Source organism: Girardinichthys multiradiatus, chromosome 17, assembly GCF_021462225.1.
Source record: "Girardinichthys multiradiatus isolate DD_20200921_A chromosome 17, DD_fGirMul_XY1, whole genome shotgun sequence".
Lineage (NCBI taxonomy): Eukaryota > Metazoa > Chordata > Actinopteri > Cyprinodontiformes > Goodeidae > Girardinichthys > Girardinichthys multiradiatus.
The window spans coordinates 17,401,613-17,425,473 of NC_061809.1; the positions used below are offsets into that span (position 1 = coordinate 17,401,613).

General features: G+C 37.0%; 1 protein-coding gene and 1 long non-coding RNA gene across 3 annotated transcripts in view; one reads left to right on the plus strand and one right to left on the minus strand.

Moving 5' to 3' along the window:
* The window catches only part of cacna1c (calcium channel, voltage-dependent, L type, alpha 1C subunit), a 290,444-nt gene that overhangs the window by 222,346 nt on the left and 44,237 nt on the right, over positions 1-23,861 (plus strand). Inside the window, exons 15-33 of the mRNA XM_047389522.1 lie at positions 84-157; positions 1,407-1,558; positions 1,701-1,902; positions 2,022-2,142; positions 2,398-2,512; positions 3,702-3,819; positions 3,921-3,990; positions 4,244-4,376; positions 4,485-4,614; positions 7,292-7,351; positions 9,117-9,223; positions 15,044-15,131; positions 15,228-15,335; positions 15,422-15,474; positions 15,571-15,717; positions 16,869-17,070; positions 17,509-17,667; positions 19,083-19,193; positions 21,826-21,909. Coding sequence (XP_047245478.1) covers positions 84-157; positions 1,407-1,558; positions 1,701-1,902; positions 2,022-2,142; positions 2,398-2,512; positions 3,702-3,819; positions 3,921-3,990; positions 4,244-4,376; positions 4,485-4,614; positions 7,292-7,351; positions 9,117-9,223; positions 15,044-15,131; positions 15,228-15,335; positions 15,422-15,474; positions 15,571-15,717; positions 16,869-17,070; positions 17,509-17,667; positions 19,083-19,193; positions 21,826-21,909 — 2,234 coding nt within the window. The remainder of the gene's footprint in view (positions 1-83; positions 158-1,406; positions 1,559-1,700; positions 1,903-2,021; positions 2,143-2,397; positions 2,513-3,701; positions 3,820-3,920; positions 3,991-4,243; positions 4,377-4,484; positions 4,615-7,291; positions 7,352-9,116; positions 9,224-15,043; positions 15,132-15,227; positions 15,336-15,421; positions 15,475-15,570; positions 15,718-16,868; positions 17,071-17,508; positions 17,668-19,082; positions 19,194-21,825; positions 21,910-23,861) is intronic.
* On the minus strand, positions 24-21,934 carry LOC124882887. 2 transcript variants are annotated; one of them, XR_007042028.1, is made up of 3 exons: positions 21,812-21,934; positions 17,611-17,720; positions 24-77 (listed from the first exon to the last, which is right to left on the minus strand). It is a non-coding gene; the product is annotated as an uncharacterized LOC124882887 (long non-coding RNA). The 2 variants fall into 2 exon arrangements; XR_007042027.1 differs by lacking the exon at positions 21,812-21,934 and adding an exon at positions 21,031-21,627.

Sequence of the window (23,861 nt, forward strand, 5' to 3'; positions counted from 1 at the left end):
GACATTAAAAGTAAAATATTTACTTACATTCATTTTTCTTCAATTCCTTTTTTCTTCCTCTAATTTTGTCCATGTCTCTGCAGATATAGCAAATAAAGTATTACTAGCGCTCTTCACTGGTGAGATGCTGCTAAAGATGTATAGTCTTGGCTTACAGGTAAGTCGCGGCAATGCGTAACAATCACAAACTTCCATGTATTTTATGGGATTAAACTGTCACAAAGGAGTGCATAATTGTGAAACGGAAAGAAAAAAATGCATGCTTTTCAATATTACTTACAAATTAAACTTGAAACGTCTGTCATGCTTTGAATTTAGCCCCCACGAGTTGACACTTTGTAAAACCCATTTTTGTTGCAGTTGTAGTTTCTAGTGACTTAAATTTTGCATTTTTCCAGGTTAAATAGCTCAGGCTCAGTCAAACTGGATTGGACACGGTCTATGAATTTTCAAGTGTTGCTGCGGTTTCTTGATTGGATTTTACTCTGGGACTGGACCATTTGCACACATAGCTTTGACCTAAGCTACTCCATTGTATTTCTAACTGTTGCAAGATAAACCCCTGTCCCAGTCTCAAGTCGTTTGCAGCCTCTAACAGGTTCTGTTCCAGAATCGCCTTGTTTTTTGCTCCATCTATTTTTCTCTCAAGTCTGACCAGCTCCTCCTTCCTTGCTGAAGAAAAACATCCCCACAGCATGATGCTGCCACCACCACGATTCACCAGACAATGGTTTGATCAGTGTTTCCTGAGTTCACAGCTTGCTGTCACAAAGGCCTGTCTTTTCAGATGTTAATAATAATTCACTTTAACTACTTTTCTTCAGATTATCTGTAGTCTTGTCAAAGCAAATTTCCACCCATGCAGGTGTTGTCCCCAGATTTTATGAGGTTTTTAAAAATGTTTTAACTTGGAGGACAGGGTGGTAAAGGTGATGTGCAGGGCTATTTTCCATCTCATTTAGGAAAAAACAAAATCAGTTTGGGTCTCCTCAGACCTAAGCCCATTTTCCCACATTGTGGCATATGGATGACAATGGCTTTTTTTTTAACCAAGGCAAATGACTGCATGGGATTTTTATAGAGTATTAAAGTGAAAAGTCGTTATTACATATTCAAACCAAATGTTTTAGTTTTATTTGTAAAAAAAAAAAAAATTAAATCTTCCTTCCTTTTAGCAATTATGTGCTCCTGTGTTAGTCTAACACAGGGTTCGGTAACCTTTAATTTGCTCCTAATAAAGAAAGTTTGTCTACACTTGCAAAATCTACATGGTGGACAAGCCAACTCTTCCAATTTTATAAACATCTAGTACATAAAGTTTAATTGTTTGTAACGTGACAAAATATAAAAATATTCCTTTTCGTTATACAACTTCAGCTATCTTAACTTCTCTTTGCACCCCACAGGCGTACTTCGTGTCACTCTTCAACAGGTTCGACAGCTTCGTAGTGTGCGGAGGAATACTAGAGACCATTCTAGTTGAAACAAAGATCATGTCTCCTCTTGGCATCTCTGTGTTACGCTGCGTACGCCTTTTGAGAATATTTAAAATAACGAGGTCATTATCAACTTTAGAGTATTTATCCTCATTTACATTTAATAACAGACGATAGAAATTCAGCCTTTCATTGTACAGGCAAACAAACTATATTTGTAAACTTAAGACATATACATCAGGATCTGTGCTTCCTTCTTTGTAGATATTGGAACTCTCTGTCCAACCTGGTGGCCTCCCTACTCAATTCGGTTCGATCCATCGCCTCCCTGCTGCTCCTGCTCTTCCTCTTCATCATCATCTTCTCCCTGCTGGGCATGCAGCTCTTTGGGGGGAAATTCAACTTTGACGACACCAGACGCAGCACCTTTGACAACTTTCCGCAGTCTCTGCTCACTGTGTTTCAGGTAACAAAACTGAAGTTTTTTCAGGGTCATTTTGTCTCGTCTTTCTATGCTTGTGTATTAGGTGATTTATATGTTCTTCATGCAGAACCAGTTTTTACAATTTTTTCTGCTCTCCACAGATTCTAACAGGAGAGGACTGGAACTCTGTGATGTATGATGGCATCATGGCGTACGGCGGCCCGTCTTTTCCCGGCATGCTGGTCTGCATCTACTTCATCATCCTTTTCATCTGTGGAAACTGTATCCTTTTCTGTGTGCAGACTACTCGAGAATCATGCTATCATCCTGATGCACCGTGAAAAGACAAACATTTGAAGCTGAAACTAAATTGAGCAGAGAAGCTGTTTTCAGCCCAGGATACTTTTGTTAAAAGAAAAAATTGTGTGTATCACAGCATTTTTACAAGATTTGTACTCGAATGATTTGTGACCAGTCTCGCCTGCTGCACAATATCATCCATCAGGTATATATTTCTTACATTACCCCACTGAACAGACATCCTACTGAATGTCTTCTTGGCCATCGCTGTTGACAATCTAGCAGATGCTGAGAGTCTGACATCAGCTCAGAAAGAAGAGGAAGAGGCAAAGGAGAGGAAAAAACTGGCCAGGTAAGATGAAGAAAACTGAGAAACAGAGGCAGCAACTGAAAGTAGAAAGAGCAAGAAAGGAAGAGTTTGTAGATGAGAAAGCCTGAGATGTTTGGCAACTCTTAACAGCACTAGGACAGAAGGAAATGTTCTTACTGTTGCTTCTCTAAAACATATTGACAAGGTAGTTTTAACATCTCAGTGCTTTAAGGCAAATTTTCAGCAATAAATGTGAAGTTTATATAATATATAGAATAATTTCAGAGCAAATTTCACTATTACAGCCAATGAAAAACTAAAATTCTGTTTATCAGAATATTTTAATATTTCAAAAGTCTGATAGACAAAAATAAAGAAATGGTGTGGCCTACGAAATCACGAGAAGGACTGCTGACTTGATAGCTGTGCAACGTAGTCATTGACACACTCCACAAGTAGGGGAAGCCACTAATGGTTGTTACTAAAGAAGATGGCCAGGCTATCCAAGCCTATTAATAGAAAGTTAAGTGAAAGGAATAATTTCAACCATGAGAACATTATAAAGCAAAGCCAATTCAAACTTTTGGGCAAGGTTAGCAAGGCAAGGACTGATTCTGGAGTCACTGCTACAAGAGCCACCACCCACAGACGTATCTAGAACAAAAGGCTTCAACAGTTGTATTTGTTTAGCTACTCCTGAACCAGAGACAATGTATCACTGTGCTTGACTGGCCGAAACATATCTAAACTCTATTAAACACAGCCTAAGAACTCTATACTTGATTGGGGTCCTTTGCATCAGTGCAGCATTTAACAGCGACCTTCAGCTCATCTGATGCAGTAATTTCAAATAAAACAACCCAGACGGAGAACAGAGTGCACATATTGTACGGTATAAGAAATTCATTCCTAGTAGGATATTTCTGTATTAAATATTGTTTTTTATTAGTATTTAAATTTTGGACAACCAGAATTTTGGGTTTTCATTGTCTGTGAGTCATAAAAAAATAAATGCTTCAAAAACGTTAATTTGTGTGTAATGAAATTCATGAAATAAATATTTTTTTGTTTACTATCATTTCAGCACAAGTTCTTTTTGTGACCTTAAATGTGCCCCATTATTGTGTTTTCATTTTATTGTTCTAAAGTGAACAAATGCAAATCTGTGATTTAACAGGGAGAAAATAAAGTTAAAATCAGGAAAGAAGGTAAGATGCTCTTTCTTTATCAGGCTTGCCAGTCCAGAGAAGCGTCAGGACAACGAGAAGCCACCAATAGAGGAAAAGAAGAGTGAGAAGATTGAACTGAAGTCTATCACTTCTGATGGGGAGACTAACACTGCTACTAAGGTACTTATAAAGATGAAAAAGCAAAGACTGAAGCTACAGATTTTGATAAAAGCAAACAGCTGATGAATAAGTCTGTGAATAAATATTTGTGCCTTTTGTAGATGAATATGGATGACTGCTGTGGAGAAGAAAATGAAGAGAAGAACCCATATCCTGCAAATGATTACATAGGTAAATTGCACATTGAGAAAAATATGAGCTAGAAAAATAACATTTACATATTTAGAAGCTACACAACTTTTTCTATTCTAAGAATAATGGTCTAAACCAAGCTGTCAAACAATTATGCTTTTCATTTAATTTTAGTAAAAAGGCCTTCCTTCCTAACAAGAATATACAATATTACCTTCTCTCTCAGCTGTTTCTTTTCTCCTATTTATGCTGTTTTCTCTTGCCTTCTTTCTTTCTTTACTCCACCCATCAGGAGATGAGGATGAGGATGAGCCAGAGATGCCAGTGGGCCCGAGGCCGCGGCCGCTCTCTGACATACAGCTAAAAGAGAAGGCTGTTCCCATGCCCGAGGCCCGTGCCTTCTTTATCTTCAGCCACACCAACAAGTAACTGGACACTGCTACTTTGCCTTTCATTTTTGTGCTTCTCCTGTTCCTCATCTTGTTCTCTTTAGTATGGTACAGTTTGTTTTTTCCTCTTTTTGTACCTCACAGATTCAGGGTTCTGTGCCACAAGATCGTTAACCACAACATCTTCACCAACCTCATCCTATTCTTCATCTTGCTCAGCAGCATCAGTCTAGCAGCAGAGGATCCAGTCAAGAACGACTCCTTCAGAAATCAGGTGAGTGATAGACTTGGCTCCCAGATACTTTGTCTCTTTACCACTTTATCATTGTACTCCCTATTCTTTGCCCATGGATTTTCCATTGCATAACTGTTTATTTCTAATGTAAAGTATTTCAATAAATGTTTGGCAAATACGCTTAAATATGACTCATATTGAAATTCAGTTTTACTTGACTTTTTTCACAATTTTTAAAATTATATTCTATGTCCATTTAAATATAGTTCTCATCCTCATTTATGCCACTTGACTCTTGAAATATAAAGGATTACAACTTCCTGTCAGGGTATTATGGGCAATAAGCCATGCTGATTATGCCTCTGGGAATCAGCATGCCCAGGCCTCTGATCCCGTTTGTCACCTGACTTGCATGGCACCCTATTTTGAGATCCCTAATATGGGATATTAGGGGCCCATATAAAAGGGTTTCCTGCAGTTTTTTAAGGCTAAGCCCAGCCGAGCCCCAGAAGCCACCAGGCACTTTCCGGTGATCTTCGATTTGATTTACCAGTCCATTTTTTGTTCCGACCCTCATCCATGGTCAGAAATTATGGATCATGACCAGAAGAATAAAATACTGGTCTTGGTCTGGATAAGATCTCAGACAAACAGAGAAACATGAAGTATAAAAGTAGGTGGAAAAGTCATTCTATCAGGATAGCTTTTAAATGCTTGGAGAATTTCAGCCATTCTCATTCCCATCTCTTCTAGTTCTAGCTGGTTTATTTTTGTTCTTTCTTTCATGTTTTTCTTTTCTGTTTGTCTCTTTCACCTTTTAAAATAATTATTGGAATCTTTTTCTTGTTTTGATCTTTAGCTTAATCAGCCATTGTTGTGATTTGGACCTTAGGGCCATCATACACATGAGGCCGGATAAGCCACACATCAATGCAAAGACTGATGATTTTGTAGCCATCATTAGCAGCCCACACACATTTATTATTAACTAAAAGGATTATAGCTGACAGCAACATATAGACAAACTAATCCTTTTACACTTAATAAGATTACTTACAGTAACTTCCCATAATGCAAATATAAGGAATCTCCTAAGAAGCTTTTGTTTCACTTTAACTCTTGTTTTTCTTTAACCTAGCAGGTAAAATAACTATAATTTTTGTATTGTACACATGTAAATTGCTTATTTTACATAGTTAACCTTCAGTTAACCAACAATCTCTGCTGATGTGTATTACAGGGTATGTTAAAACATTGTTTTTTGGCCCTAAGTGTGTTTTTTTTTTTTTTCATGAGATGGAAGCAGAGTTACTCTGCCTTAAGCACAAGCTCTAAAACTACAAAGTCATTACAGTTTGTCCTTATGAAGCAGCTGTATTTATTAATAAAGCCTCGCTATGTGTTGTTTATACAGGTTATTATTTATTTAGAGTTTATGGTGGTAATTGTGCTCTGGTATAATGGAAAGGGTGATCGCCATGAGTGTTTTATCTGTTCATGTACATTGTTTCCTCTCTCAGTCAGAAACACAGGTCTCCCGGGGGCAGCAAGAATCTGTTTCATAGTAGTTCCCTGTCTTTGGTACACAGTACAGTTAAACAGGGCAAGCTCTTAACAATATTTAATAGTGCCTTACAAAATGATTCACCCCCTTGGCTTTTTACCTATTTTCTTACATTCTAAACTTTAATGTTAATGTTTTCAATTGTATTGTATGTGATGGATCTGCGGAAAATAGTCTAATTCGGTCAAGTGAAATGAGAATATATATATATATATATATAATAAAAAATAATTAAAAAAAGAAAAAATTGGTATCCACCATCTTAGCTATGGTTGCTTTTTCTGTTATTTGCTGTTTGCTTGACAAAAACATCTTCAAAGTTATAAATGGAAATGCAAATACTTTAGCAAGGCAATGTAGAGACATACATTAGGGAAAACATATTTTAATCAGTTTTCAAGTTTTTTAATACTTTTTCTTGACAAATGTATCAGTGCTTGATAATATAGATTTATGTTGAATCATCCACACTGCTCGTTATGACTCCTGCCACTGCCCACCCCATAAAGATTTTATTTAAAAGCATTAAAATAATACTGAAATACTTGAGGGAAAAAAGTTTAAGCTCCATCTAGAATACATTTACTGAAGGAGGGAAAAACGTTTGCATTAAGAAATGAAATCAGAAAAACATGCAAATTGTGATGCTATTGTTGAATACTGTAATGATGATATTGATAATAGCTAACCAACATTCTCCTGACTTGATTTTTTCGCACATCATTCCAGTATATCCACCATTTTCTGCAAGCATTAGCATCTTAGTCACTGAAGACATACATATGGTGTAGGCATCAAGGGCAGTTCCATCCAATTGACCTAATAAATTATTTGCATTATGTGCAAGTTACATCCAAACAATCTATCGCGAGTGCAATATTGCAAACATTGATGTTGCAATTATGACTGTGATTCAATATATTATGCACCTCTAATAAGTAAAAATGTAACAAAGCACTGGGGTATTAGAAAGCCTCACTGTTAGAAAAGAGAAATCCAGTTTTAATTACATTTTTCCTTTTTTTCGATATTTCCTGAGATTTAGCAGTTCCATAAGAGAAAAATACAGAATAAGCATGAAATGTTTCAGTTTGTTCCTGGAGTTTTATTATTTATTTACACGTTATCCACAACTCCATGTTGTGTTTTCAGATCCTGGGCTATGCAGATCACGTCTTCACTGGACTCTTTACCATTGAGATCATTCTTAAGGTACTGTTTAGTAGTGATGATGAATATGATGAAAAGTACTTCCTTTTTTTGCCACACTTACTTGTTTCAAATTAAACCAATTGTAATATGTCATAAAAAGATGATGTGAGTAAATACAAAGGGAGTTTCCAGTTGATTTATAAAAGGAAGAAAGCTTTCTAAACCAACTTGGCCCTATGTGAAAAGTGTTTGTGCAACCTTTGCAGCATTAACTATCGTTAAGCTTTTGCTATAACTGGCAAGTTTCTTAAATATCACTGAGGTGGAATTTTGACCCTCTTAACTTTGCATAATTGTTCAAACTCAGCCATAGTGAAGGGTTTTTAAGTATAAATGACCTGTTTAAAGTTATGCTACAGTATATCAATTGGATTTAAGTCCAGACTTTAACTAGGCCACACCAAAACCTTCTCATTATTTTTGCAAAATGTTTGGGAACCAGCATGTGAGACAGACCTTTTTGTTTCTTTTTAGTCAGCAGTAGCTTTTGCTTTGAGACTTTCCCCTGGACGCCATTTTTGCTTTCTCTTTTGTCTTATTGCTTAATCATAACTGAAACAAGTGAGACCTGCAGTGCTTTGGATGTTGTTGTGGGTTTTTTTTTTTTGTGATGTCCTGGATGAGTGATGGGCTCTTGGAGTAAATTTAGCCACTCCTGGGAAGGTTAACTCCAGTTCCTTGTTTTTTTCCATTTGTAGACAATGTCTCTTACTGTGGTTTGTTGATGTCCCAAAACCTTAGAGATGGCTTTATGAGCCTTCCCAAGCTAGTAAATGTTGCTAACTATAATTCTCATCTGTTCTTGTTCGTTTTCGAACAGTGCATGATGACTTGCTTTTGAGATCTTTTACAGTGTTTTCACATTAAACGCTTTGTATCATGCCAGAATCCAATTTCTGGAGTAGATCACGCTGGTGTGGACCCATTCTGGATCCTGGAACAGACCAGAGAACTGTAACCTGGCAAGGTTACAACTGCCGGTCTCTGCATGGTTTATCTGGACACTAGAGCAGTTTGCTTGCAGTATGAATTAATGCCGGGGCAGCGTACCAAAAGCAGGAAGAAAGGATGTAACATAAGAGCAGCGCATTTGAGTAGAAGGAGAAGAAGTAGAGGAAAAACAAAGTAAGAGTACGAAGACAAAAGAGTTTAACAATGTCTCACTGGGCAACATGTAGTGAAGAGGTGCAGGCACACAACTACATTTAAACACCGAAGTAGCAACAAAAGCCCCGATGAAACCGACTTTCTCCTTCGTGATTTTGTTCTTCTCGATTAGCGCAATACTGCCTCCGAAACAATCTGTTGCAACTGCATGTTTGGTCCAGTCTAAAAAAACTCGGTGTAAAAGCAAACCGGGCCATCTGTAGTTGTGAATTTTCTAACTTTTACCAATCCCTGGACCGGGCCAACAGTGTGAATGCACCCTTAGTCTAGTTCAGGTTGTCAGGCAGATTCTACTTAAGTGATTGCTTGATTCTACAGGTCTGTACTGGCAGCAGTTAAGCCTAATGTAACTAATGAGTTTATTCATGATTTAACTTTTTTTTTTTTTGCGTAAGGCCAAGTTGATTTGAATAGTTTTTCCCCTTAATAAATAACAATTAAAAACGGATTCTGTATTTCTTCTGATTATCTCCGTCTGAAAATAAAAGTGTTTCATGATCTGATTAATGTAATTGTGACCAAAAAAACAAAGGGCAAATTTGTTTTTTTCAGTACAAAACCTGTGTTTGAAAACGTGTTGTGCTGTATTTATATGCAGATGACAGCCTATGGAGCCTTCCTCCATAAAGGTTCATTCTGTAGAAACTATTTCAACATCCTAGACTTAGTAGTGGTCAGCGTTTCTCTCATATCTTCTGGAATACAGTAAGTACATCAATTACTTTTCCTTTGCATGTTTCACAGTCTTAGATCACAATTTTCACAATAATCACAATTTTGTGCACAGATACCTTCATCGTTATTTAGGAAGCAATGCAAATGTAAATCGAGACGTAATTGCGTTTTTTTTATTTTTTATTTTAACAAATCACAAAAGATTGGAGATGACTGCATGAGTTGTATTGCTAATTCACCTTAGTTCTAACAGTCTGACTACAATTTGAGTTTGGGAACTCTGCCACGCTTCACACTTCTCTGAACTACATCACACAACCTCTATCCCTTTGTGATGTTTATTAAAAGGATGTTTTCTGCTTCTAGTCAAATAACTCCTTGAATTGCTGTGATGTTTAATATGCTATGCTACACTCTCTGTCTCTAATGCTTGATAGACTAGACTTCTCGACGTAAGTCCACATTAGTCTGTTAATAACCCCTTTAATAGACCTTCACCTTCAATTGTGTAAAGCTGTCACTGTTTTGATTCGATATTTCTATGGTCCTGGAGAGTTTAGTTGGTCTCAATCAGAACCAAATAAAAAAATAACCCAAAATAAGTTTCTTGCTATTTGTACTTTGATTTTTTACAAAGAAAAAGCATGACTTGGTGCTAAATTTATGTTGCAATGTGTATTTGCAGGCAGCTGCATAATTAGTTTTTGACCATAAAATGTGTTTCAGTGGGTAAATTATCCTGGGTCTTGGATACATTGACCTGTCATTCCCCAGTCACATCTTTTATCACATTAATGGGTCAAATTAATTTCTACTGTTTCTGAATAACTTGACACTCTCCTGGGCTATAGAAATTACACGTGAATGTTATACTCAGTGGGTATTTGCCTGTTAAAGGTAGTCAGTGAGTGTGTGGGATTTTTCATGAATGTATCACAGTTGAATTAATTGTGATGGTGCTGCATTTTGTGCATATTGTGCCTGTAGCTCTTACAATATAGCACGTTTTTTCCTCTGAGGCACTTTTGGCTCTTTGATCAGAATTTTAGGTGAATGCAAGTGCACAGACACCTTGCAAAAGTAATAATGCTCCTTTAATTTTTTGTTAGATTTTGTCATGATACAAACACAAACTTTCATGTATTTTTTGGAACTTTATCCCTTAGATCAATACAAAGCAGCATATAAAGGTACATCTAAAAAAACTGAATATTCTGAAAAAGTTACAGATTTTTTGTCACTTATTTCAGAAAGTAAAACCCATATATAGATTTATTACACATAGAGTGAAATATCTGAAACCTTTACTTCTTATCATTTTTATGATTATACAGATAATGAAAACCCATAATTCAGTGTCTCAGAAAATTATAATATTGTGAAAAAGTTAAATATTGGAAACTCATGGTGTTACTACCTAATGGGTTAATTAACTCAAAGCACCTGCAAAGGTTTTCTGAGCCTCTAATTGGTCTCTCAGTCTGGATCGGTAGGCTATATAATCATGGGGAAGACTGCTGACTTGACAGATGTCCAGAACACAGTCATTGACACCCTCCACAGGGAGGGTAAGGCACAAAAGGTTATTGCTAAAAAGGCTGGCTGTTTACACGAGTGCTCTATCCAAGCATTTTCATAGAAAGTTAAGTAGAAGGAAAAATTGGGGATGGAAAAGGTGCACCAGCAACAGGGAAACTGCAGCCTTAAAAGGATTGTCAAGCAAAACCCATTGAAGAATTTGGGGGAGCTTCACAAAGAGTAGACTGAGGCTGGAGTCAGAGCATCAAGAGCCACTACGCACAAACAAATCCTACATTTGTGCTGCAAATCTTGCATTCCTCATGTCAAGCCACTGCTGAATGCAGCCATATACCATTATACCATGTACAGAGCACTTCATGCGTCCTTCTTCTAACAAACTTTATGGAAACCTAAGATACCAAAATCTGGTTCAATGATCATGGTGTTACTGTGCTTGATTGGCCAGCAGACTGGCCTGACCTAAATCCTACAGATAATCTATGGAGTATAGTCAAAAGAAAGGGGGAGAGACACCAGGTCCAACAATGCACACGACATGAAAGTTGCTATCAAAGCACCTTGGGCTTCCATTGCACCTCAGCAGAACCAACGGCTGATCGCCTCCATGCCACACCGCATTGATGCAGTATTGAGTATTCAGAAGCCTGACATTTCTGTTTAAAATATCATTTTTCATTGATCTCAAAGGACAAATAATTTGGGTATTCATTATCTGTAAGCCATAATTATCAAAATTACTAGAAATAGACTTTCACACTATGTGTAATGACTATATATACTATGTGTTTCACTTTCTGAAATGAGTGACGTAAAATATACAACTTTTTCACAATATTGAGATTTTTTGAGATGTACCTGTAATTGTGAAGTGGAAGGTAAATAATGCACGCTTTTGTGGAAATAACTGAAAATGTATCATTTTGTACTCATGCTTACTACTTAGGTCACTTCTAAATACAATTGGTTGAAGTGAATCTTATTTAGGAACATCAGAATACATTGGGCTGATGGCCATGTATTTTTTTGCATGATATTTAATTCATATGCCCAATTAACCTTTTAGCTAGTTTTGAATAAATCTTTGTTGGTACCATTTCTTTGAGAATCCAGTACTCGGCTGTTCTGTAGTCTGTTTGCCTTAATCTTTAAATATGATTGAAATATGATGAAATTACTAAACCGATCAAGATTTAACCTTAGGCTTGGCAAACCTGGGCAAACCTAACATATGTTAGGTTTGCATATTTTGCAATACTTCTAAAACGTTTTTGTAGATATGACTTATGTTCAGACGTTAGAGCCGAAAACATGATGAGCTAGATAGTGGTATGCATTTGTTTTCAGGCCTTGATGATGACACCCCTAACTAAAGTGTAGTACAACCAATTGCATTTAGAAGTCACCTAACTAATAATTAGAGTCAGAAATGCTATACACCACACTTTCTTTAACACTTTGTATCATTTTTCTTCCACTTCCTTTTTTTGTTTTTCTTGTGAATGAACTCCCTGTAAGATACACTGAAGTAGGTGATGGCAACATGAAAAAACATGAAAACGTTTTGACGAGTGTGAATAGTTTTGCAATGCTCCGTATAAACACTATGTGGTAAATTGGCTTTTTGTTCGGTCTCTATATATAGTTATAGAAGTGGGTAAAATTTAAAGACATGTTTTTTAGTATCCTGGCCAATATTTATCTCAATATCTTTTGGTCTTATTTGTATTTTTGCTTTTCTTTTAGATGGATAGAGTACTTCTTATCATCAGGTGGTTGGTAAATAGTGTTCTTCATCCCTGTCAGCCCACTCAACTCAGTCAACATCTTAAACCAGTATAATATAAAGGCTTATAACTTTTTTCAAAGAATGTGCTGCAACTCGAGTATATCCTCACAGCTGGTTTGACTGTGATATGTGGCTGATAACATCCCACCCCACAGAAACTGCCTTTAACCGCTTTCAAACCTTTCCTTCCTCTGTAAAGAGTTGCACAACGGGTGTTTTTATCCTATTTTCTCTTTTCAAAAGTAGTGTTTCTCTTTAAAAAAATCACTCCTTTATCCACCTAAGTAGTCACCCCTTTGAAAATGTATGTTGACATTTTGAATTCTTCTTATATTTCTAATGGCAAGATGGGTTCTTATCTAACCTTGATATCTGAATTTAATTATTTTTTATATCACTTTTTGCCAATTCAGATCACAGTTTTTGGTAATGGTGTTATATAAGCTGATGTGAATAAACCATACAGGTACTGTCAGCTAAATCACTAAGGATTTTGCAAAGATCTTGAAATTATTTATATTTTCAAGATAAATTATTACATAATAAGGATGAGAATGGCCCTTTCAGGCCCACATTCTTATCCACCTGCAGAGCCTCAATATCTGAACTGCTGTCTGTCAAGATCAACGGGAGGGGGAGGACTTTACCAGGGGTTGATAGTTGTTTCTCGAATGTTTGTTTGGGTGCAAAATGTTTATAAAATGATATAAAAATTCATAGTATTAATTGGTGTTAACTGGGAAAAACGTGAGTCTCAGGATAAGAGCATTCTAGTTGTAAGTCACAAGACGAGTGCTATTTGCTAATAGTTGTAGTGTACTAACTGCTGATAGCAATACAACCCATTAAAAATATATTCATGTTTGCTTCATGCATTCAAATTTCAAATGAAGAACAGGGCATGCTCACAAAAAGAGATTGTACAACACCATGTGTGCCAGTGGTTTACTAAGATACAAACTTTCAGAAGAGTTAATAAACTGTTTCAGTACATGTGGCCATTTTGGACAATTTACCCAAAGCTGTTGTGCAAAATCCAAATTCCCCAGTTAGAATCCCAACTTAAATAGGTATTCTTAATGTTTTTAGGACAAGGAACTCTTCACCCTTCCAAACACAAACAGAACAGGGCACTTTTTCAGGACATTTCTAGGGTGAATCGTTGATAATAAATTATGAGCAGAGGCAAAGTAACATTGTGAGAAACTAAACAGCTCAAAAATTACTTTCATTTTGAAGCAAAGTTGAGACCACATAATTCTATGGTGGATAGAGATTAAAAGCTAATAAAGGCAAAATAAAGCAACGTCATGTAATCTAGATAGCCTTATAGTTGCTACTGAAGTTCCTTTTGTCCTCGTCTTCATGGAGTTCCCTCAGTTGTTATAACTGTAAAAATACATAGATTTCACCTTTCTAAATGTCTGCTAAAAACACAAACAACCAATGTCCATTTACTCCTACATCTCCAAGAAGTACAATGTTTATAAACAACATGTTTTCATCACAACCCCAACCCATATATTTCAATGTTTAAGTATTCCTGCAACTCTGGCAAAACATCTATGGATATACTGTGAAACATATATTGACAGACAAAAAATAATCATGCTATGTATATTTTGGTGATGAGGTGCGCAGCAATGTTTTGACTTCCAGCAACACAGGAGCCTGGATCCGTGAATAGATTGGTGGTCTTAGTCCATATCCAATCCAAAAAATATGTTAGTGCTGGGTCCGTTATTGATATTGGATTAGATCAGTCCCATCTCTAAATTAAAGTAACTAAATTATATTTTCATAGCAATAAATGTGTTGACTTTAAGAGTAGATTATTATGCATCGAACGCTGGTTCAGTACACAAAAGAACCAGTCTTCTTGCTTTTTCTAGTCAGCTAAACTCAAAATGTCAACATATAAATTTGGTTCCTTTGTAGTATGTAGAAGCCATTCTTTTTTGAGCACCTCCTTTAAAGGTCCACACTGTTTGACCATCGGCTTGAACTGACACTCTTTTACAGCACAGAATTTCTCTGTTTGCTTGTAAAACGTCTCATTTGTCTTTACGTTGGTCTCTTTATGTTGTACTTGTGTGTTCTTCTCCATGTTTAATCTGTTTTTGTGTGTGTTTGTGTGTATTATATAAAATTGCTACTCAAGTCTCTCATGAAACATCCTTGTTAGAGAGAATATTGAAAATGGCCCATGATGGGTTATAGTTTTAGTAATAAATCATTACATTTGACATTCATAGATGATTTGCATTCGATCATCTGAAATCTGAGTGCTGAGAACATTTATTACTTTTTTTATTCAATGTTTTCATAAATACTTTGTCACGTTGGGTCAAAATGTAAAAAAAATCCATATTATTAATGTGATCATTGTTTTTTCCGTTTGTGTCTTCTGTTTGGGCTAAAACAAATGGCAGTGAGTTCCTCTAAAATGCAGGCATTTTCCTGCAGTGAGATGTGTTTGGTTTGTTTGAGTGGGTTATAGTACACCACATGGTTTTTTTCAGGTCCAGTGCAATTAATGTTGTAAAGATCCTGAGAGTCCTAAGAGTGCTGAGACCGCTGAGAGCCATCAACAGAGCCAAAGGACTAAAGGTTCACACATGCTTGCAAAGAAAACGCAAAATATTCCCCTAGTTCAAAGAGAAAAACATCCATGCACTAACTGTAATTTTTGCTGTGGTTTTTTAGCATGTTGTGCAGTGCGTTTTTGTGGCCATCAGGACCATCGGCAACATCGTCATCGTCACCACATTGCTCCAGTTCATGTTTGCCTGTATTGGCGTGCAACTATTTAAGGTAAAGAAAACAAACAGGGAGAGCAAAACTGTTTTCTTGGGCTTTAGGAAAAAATGTTAAACAACATTTCTCTGTCTTTCAAAAAGGGCAAGTTCTTCTACTGTACTGACAGCTCCAAACAGACTCAGGCAGAGTGCAGGTAGGAGAACTATCTTTTATCATTCACAGCAATTTTTTCTCTTAGACTCTAACTACTGGATGAATCATGTGTATGTATGTGCTTTGATGTTTTCAGAGGCTCCTACATCATGTATAAAGATGGCGATGTGGGGAAACCAGAAAAATCCCTGAGAATCTGGGAGAACAGTGATTTTAACTTTGATGATGTCCTACAGGGAATGATGGCTTTGTTTGCTGTGTCTACTTTTGAGGGCTGGCCAGGGTGTGTTTCTTTATATGTACTTACATTGCCTTGCAGAAGTATCCGTACCTCTTGAACCTTTCCATGTATTTTCACATTAAAACCCCAAACTTTAATGTAATTTATTGGCATTTTATATGAGAAAGCAACACAAGGTATTGTATATCATTGAGGTGGATGGAAAGAGATATCTGGCTTTCAAATAAAAATGGAAAACGTTTGGCATGAATTTGTTTTCAACCCCTCTAAGTCAACACTTTATAGAACTACCATTTGGTGCAGTCATGGTTTAGATTTAGGTGTGGACATTGAAATTCTAAGTCATCTGACCCTGTTAACACACTTGTATTGATCTAAACTGTTTCATTGTACCTAAGCCTGCATGTTTAATGTTGTCTTGATCCAAAAAATCTATTCTGTACATCTTTTACCAGGTTTTTGTTCCACAACTGCCTTGTATTTAACTTAATCTATCTTCCCATGAACCCTGGCAAGCTTCCCTCTTCCCCTGATCCCCACATCATGATGCTGCCAAGTGTTACTGTGGGGATGGTGTGCCCAGGTTGTTAGCTTTTCTCTAGACATAGCATTTTGCATGTACTGAATATGAGAAGGTTCAACTTTGGTCTCATCTGACCAGAGCACATTATTTCGCATGTTTGCTGTAGTTTTCCCTTTGTGAATGGCAATAACACTTCTTTGGTCTTTCTCTCAACAACGGCTTTCTTCTTGCCACTCTTTCACAAAGGTCAGATTCATAGAGTGCAGCACTAATAGCTTTCCTGTCAACAGATGCGTCCACCAGAGCTGTGGATCTCCGCTGCTCCTCCAGAGTTACGTTTGGCCTCTTGGCTGCTTCTCAGATGAATTATGCGACACTCTTCCCATTTTTACATGATGAATTGAGCAGTATTCAGTCAGATGTTCACAGCTTGAGATATTGTTTCATAACCTAACCCTGCTTTAAATTTCTCCATATTTTTCTCCCTGACCTGTCTACTGTCCCTTGGTTCTTAATGTGCTTTTTGTGGTTGTAAAGTAAAAGAATGTGAAACATTTCAAAAGGAACAAATACCTTTGCAAGGCAGTACAAAGTTTATTTTGTGCATCTATCCCTCTACTAATGACAAATCAAATTTTACATGTTCTCCACCTACTTTGCGGTCTGTTAGGTTACTGTATCGAGCCATAGACTCTCACGCTGAGGATGTTGGTCCAATCTACAACTACCGTGTGGTCATCTCTATCTTTTTCATCATCTACATCATCATCATCGCTTTTTTCATGATGAACATTTTCGTCGGTTTCGTCATCGTCACATTCCAGGAGCAAGGAGAGCAGGAGTATAAAAACTGTGAGCTGGACAAGAACCAGGTAGTGTTTGTTTGGGTTTGTAAGCACTTAATACTGTTTACAGTGCTGTAAAACAGCATTATAGACAGGGAGTGTAAATATAAGCATTCAGTGTGACAATAGTGGACTGCCATGTTTGACATTTAGATTCTACAATGTGAAATACAAAGATATGAAAAGCAGGTTGTAGCAATAAGATGTAGTGATTCCACAACAACTTTAAGTAGCCACAAAAGAGATGCTGCCAGTTTGACAAAGGTTGTCTCTGAAGCTAAAAAAGGAGCTCCTCCCTTCGCCTGTATTCTGTGTAGTGTTGTAGCATGGAAATGTGATTTTTAGAGTCCCCAAAGACTCTTCCAGTGCTTCTCCAGCATGACAGCCTTGGTAAAAAAGACATGAAATTGGGAAATTGTCATGAAGACCCATGTAAAAGCTCACCTATGTGGATGTGTATCACAGCGTCAGTGTGTGGAATACGCCCTGAAGGCTCGACCTCTGCGTCGCTATATCCCCAAGAACCCTTACCAGTACAAGGTGTGGTTTGTGGTCAACTCCACCTACTTCGAGTACCTGATGTTCACACTCATCCTTCTCAACACCATCTGTCTGGCCATGCAGGTGAGTCAAATTTGTTCACGGATACACAGCCCTCTCCAGAATTTCCGGCAACCCTGATAAAGAGTAAAAAGCTTTAGAATGTATTCAGCTTTTATTGCAGTTGCATAATCTCACACTGAAAAAATACAAAAACAAGATTGAAGCGATTCATTCAGTTGGATAGAAAACCCCAAGTTAAGAAATGTTCTTACACAATTACTGGTGCCACACTTTCTCTAAATTGTCCATAATCCCAGGTGATCTCTTCTGCTCAATTTATAAGCGTTCCAAAGGATTTACGATTTGGGACTGAAATGATCATGGCAGAAGGTTGATGTAATGTCTGGTGAACCTTTGAGTGTTAAGTTGGTCATATGTTTTTACCATTATCCTCCCTAAAGACATAATGACAGGCTAATTTCAATTTTCTGACAGTCCACCAGATTTTAGATTATTATGTCGTAAATTAAAGAATTAGCAACACCATATGCTTTGACAATGTTCCCACAGCGCTTTTAGGGCATCACAGATCCTCTACCATACCTAATAGTGAACATGAAGAGCTTTTCCAAATATTTAACCTTGTTTTGCTTCAGACTCACTTGGAGTGTTAGTTGCTAAAAAAGCTCAAATAAGATTCATCTGAGCAGAGCACATACAGTAGTTCCAGTTTGAATCCTAGTACAGTTTAGCAAACTCCATGTGTCTTTGTGGGGGAAAAAAGGCCATTTTCTATCATCACTCCTAAACATCTAATGGTTGTTTGCAGACCAGGTGACCCCATGATGACACTGTTTCCAGCAGTTTTTAAAAACTGAGCTTATGAGATTTCTGTTTTAGCTCACTTACCATCCACCTCAATGTTTGTGGTGACAATATAAACTTAGGTAAATGGTCCATCTCTAGTTGTTGTAAAGATTTTAATGTGTACTGACTTTAGATAGAGTCAACTTTAGACTAACTATTTTCTTCCAGCCATTTCCTGACTTTTGAAATCAACACACATATACCTTATTTGAATGGCATGTGCTCTTTTTGTTGAAAGTTGCTAAAAGAAATTGGCCAATATTTCACATCATATTTATTTCCCAAGAAACGTAACTTTTGAAGTACTTAAATGTTCTCCAGACATTTTGATAAAAAAGGTTACATGAAAAGTTACATATTTTTTTATAGACATTAATAGGATTACCAGTAAGTGTGGACTTTTCTAAGAAATAACCTAGGATTTAATTAAGGATTCATGGACACTAAATAAATGTTCTGGAATCAGAGATGATATTTTCTAAGTTGTTTCAAACTGAAATTATGGTAGCAAATGCCATAAAAGATTTTTTACAGAATGAGCCATAATTGTGGATGGTGCTGAATTTAGTGATGTTGCCAAAGTTACACTCCTCTGAGGAAATGATTGACTCTGCTCTGTGTTTTTGCAGCATCATGGGCAGACCATAAATTTCAATGATGCAATGAACATCCTCAACATGCTCTTCACAGGACTGTTCACAGTAGAGATGATCCTAAAACTAATTGCCTTCAAGCCCAGGGTATGTTCTACACCACATTGCTGTAAATTTAGTAATGTTATGTGATATGAATATAAACAAAGTAAATAAGTAAAGATGTGTAATGTTCAACGTTTAAGCACTGGATTTTATAATGTAGGAGTATCGGATTTCTTGTGTACTGAATGTTATTGTTTTTTGCTTATTTCATTTATAAAACCATGATTATGATTAGCAGAACAGAAAGTGGCCGCTGTATTTTAATCTCCCTGCCCCTTTGTTGCCTCACTGCGGTTGCAATGTAGCTGCATACATTCACTGGTCCAAGCTAATAATGCCTTTGTGTATTAGCAACTCAAACAGTGACAGATGGGAATGCTTTGCTCAATTACAGCAGAGTTAATGGAAAAATCCCCACACACAATCAGTCACTTAAACATGTTATGTTATACTTCTATCTCTTCAATTAGCAGCTCAGGTTTCAAATCTAGAATATGTACTATATTGTTTTCAATGAAAAAGGTATCTTGCATTATAGAAAAATGCATCAAGTGTTTAAATTTTAGCTTAATGTGAAATTTAAGAGATATTTATGCAGAAGAAATACGATGCTGAAAGCTTTTAAGTGAAGCTACTAATTCAGTTTTCTTGAATATGAAGCAATCCTTTAAACTGCTTTAACTAGCACTGAAGGTTAAGTTTTTTAAACAGATCCTTAAATCTGAACATTCTGTTTGGCTTCCAAAATTGAAAAACCTCTGGAGGAAATCTTCATTTTTAATTAAAGTTGGGCAATATTTCCCCGTGGAATTTTAATTACTTACAAGATAACATGAAAAAAAAAAGTGTTTTGTGTAGCATGACAGGACCCTGCACAGCCATTGTAAGGCTTTCTTTTAAAATTGTGTCTTATTTTATATAGTTTGACAATCTCTGAAGTTTACTTTGCAGGTCATCCAAGAATCGGCTCCAGTATAAAATTCTCTCCAGACAAGATCTGCTGTATTCTAATTTGTTTTTCAACAGGTTTTACAGCTTATATGATCCAAAAGGATGTCTTGATGTTTTAAAGGGCTTTTCTATTGAATTTGTTCAACTTTGGGGTTGATTGACTGTATGTTTCCTAATTTAAGAAACTTTGCAAAGACATTTAATGTATAATTCCTTCCTTTGTTTTACAAGTAATGTGTGCCTATGATATGTTTAGCTTGTCTGCTCTTCATATTAAAGTGTCATTTTCTCTTTTACTGATTATAAATGTGAAGTTTACTCTGATCTTCTAAAATGACTAAAGCCACAGTACCTACGTATAGCTATCCGTTTCTTTTACAGTGCTGTTATATACAACATAGGTGAAATAGTTATGTTATAAGGGGCCTTTCAGAGTAATCACTGCCAAAACAGGTCAAAAACATACAGTGCCTTACAAAAGTTTTTTTTTTTGTGTGTTTGTTACATGTTATATCACATTACAACCAGAAATTTAAATATATTTTATTTGAATTTTATGTGACAGACCAACTGTGACAGACACATCAGGCAAGGAGACCATTAATTAGAGAAGCAGCCCACAGGCTCGTCGTAACATAGGATAAAACTGCAAAGAAGTTTAAAGCAGGGTTAGGTTACTATCCCAAATCCCCAAGTTTAAAAAAAGTCTTGTTAAGCACAGTTTAGTCCATTATCTGAAAACAACTACAAATCTACTAAAAGATGGCTGCAGACATCCACAACTAAGCTGCGAGAATCTGTAGGCAGAGCAGCTTTTAGTCTGGCTATTTTAGTCTGGTTATTTTAGCATGTTGTGAAGGACCCAAATGCAGAGCTTGACTGAGGTGAAAAACAAGTTCTTTAATAATGAAAATAAATGAAGACTTACAACAGTTGCACAGGCCAAACAGACATGGAGCATGGGCAGAGTAACAGGCAGCAACAGGCATTAAAGGTAATGGCAAATGAGGAAGAAATGAACAAGGAGCAGGCATACAAACAGAATAATCCAGCAAGGAGCAACAGCCAACAGAGAGCCTAAACAGGAGAAGGGACAGGTGCAGGCAATGGAGTGAACAAGGCGGCGCAGGTGAGCAAAACCTGGATGATTGCATAGGGTAGTGGTTGAGGGTGGAACATGAATACAGCAGACATAAACAAAACCCAAGGAAGAATCTAACAGACGTCTAACAGAATAACTTTAGATGAGGAAAGAACAATAAAACACAAAAGAATTAACTAGCAAGAAAAACACCTGGCAATGAGGGGCGTAAGGGAAAATAATAAAAACGACAAGACCTAAAGAGCAAGGTAAATAGTGAAGAAATTATGTAAAATACACACACAAGAAAAGGATGCTAAATTCAAGACTTAAACATTTATAAAATCCTAATAAAATGCATTGAATGTTGTGGTTGTAATGTGACAAATGTGAATAAATTTATGGGATTTTTGTACTTTTGCAAGGCAAAGTAAATAACAGCAGTCTAACACACTATCCTAAACTGATCCAAAATTTGATGGTAACATCTTGCTCTTTTATGTGGAGGCTTTTACTTTCTTCGGTCCACTGTACAGCTTCATACCGCCTCAAGGGGGGCTGCGAAGTAGCAGCAGATGTTGTTTTCCTTCTAACATACCTTTCTCACCCTCCTCCTCCTCTTGCTCACCTCATCCTGTTTAGGGGTACTTTAGTGATCCCTGGAATGTGTTTGATTTCCTCATCGTAATTGGCAGCATAATAGACGTCATTCTCAGTGAGATCAACGTAAGTACCATGTCCCCCTTTTCGCTCTCGTTGTCTCTCCTCCTCCTGTCCCTGTCTCGTGTTTCTTTTCTCCACTCTCCTTCCCCTCTGCTTGACTTCTTCTTTGTCAGGCTGCTGTTTCTGTCTTCTTTGTCAGCCTGTTTCTCTTTCTTCCTTCCTCCTCCTCCTTTCCCTTCATACTGAAACTTCAAGATGGCCACTGCCACTCAGGGGGACCCTTTTGCTCACCTTCTTCCAGCCTTACGGCATCCCATAAAGAAAGAGGAGCCTTCGCAGGCAGGGTTCAGCTTTAAAGGGTTGATCCATTGTGCTCTCCTTTGCTCCACTGTATTTGAAATGTTGTTGGGTTCTAGATTTATTTTATTTTAGTCGTACTGTGGCACATATCCCTAACTAACTGAACTAACTCACTGACCAATCACGAACAGTCTCACACAGCTTCTTAACTCGAGCAGAGGGCACTTTTTCATTGTTGTTGTGATTTTGTTCCTAACTGTGGTTCTTGATGACATCTCCTCACATGGACAAGCATGACCAGCTGCTGCTGCTCCTCCTCTGCTGTCCATTTCTTTCAGACTGCCCCTTCTTTTGTTTTGTTCACCGTTGAATTTTGTTGATTCTTTCCCTCTTTCCTCCTGCTCAGAACTCCAATGCTCCTGTATGTAATGTTTTTATCTTATTTTTTCTCCTCTCTCCTTTGATTTATGTCATTCCTTTTTTTATGTCTTACGTTCTGTCCTTTTCTTTGTTCTTCTGTTGTTTTCCCTTTTCTTTCCATCCCTTACACAGCATTATTTTGTTGATGCATGGAACACATTTGATGCCTTGATAGTTGTGGGTAGCATTGTTGACATAGCGATCACTGAGGTTAACGTAAGTAGCCCAACTCCCTCCCTCCCTTCTTTTGCCTTGCCTGATCATTCCCTCACACACAAACAGACCGAGCGCTGATTCCTATCTCGCAAGCTTTTAAATGGCCAGGTGTTTGAACTTAAGAGATGGCCATTTAAACTTCTTGATGTTGCAGAATCAAACCAAAGAATAGTTTCCTGATGGATCACCATTTCTCCCCTAATTTTCTATGATTAAAACGGCATGTTCTGCAACACTTTTTCCCCACTGTTCTCCCCTTCTCACTGCCAATTTGTTTAGATTCCTGAATATTTAAAACTGCTTCAGATAGGTACACAGCCCTCGGTCTGCTGAGCGTTGGTAGAATCAAAGAAACCTGTTGCATTTCTTCAGCACTTGGTTTGGTTTATACATAATTTGATCTTTCATCACTGCCAGAGGGAAAGACGCAACATTACCCTGGCATGATGGACACTGTATAGCATGGCAGATACAAAGGTAGCATATCCAGGCCCATTTCTGTGTCAAATGTTTTCAGAATAGATCAACACACACAAAAAAGCATGACTTTTTAGGCATTAAGAAACAAAGGAAGATATTTTCTGTTTTAACCTGAGAATTAAAAACTCTCTCACTTCACAAATTACCTGAAAAACTTTAACGTTTAAACGAGGGGGGAAATGTAGCTTTTATCATAATGTGCATACATGGGAGAGAATTGGATCCATAAGTGGATCTACTCAGTTCCCCATGAAATTTATGCAAATGTATGCATAAGTTAATTAATTATCAGTTTGAAGGCTCTATGGTCAGCAGTGGGGCTGTGTAAGAATGAATTCCCCCAAAGAAAAAGTTAAATGTTCATTGTCTATTGTGTTTAAGGACAATCGGTTGCTTTATTTATGCGAAACTAAGGTAGTGTTTATTAAGGAGGAAATAAAACCGTATGGTGTTTGCATAAAATTTTAACTTATTTTATATTATGGTAAAATATTTTTTCTACAATGATCTGCCGGGTTAAATAACTGATTGCCAAAAATCTGATCTCCACTGTCTGGAATAATCACTGTTTGAATCTTGTGATGAAATAACTTATATTT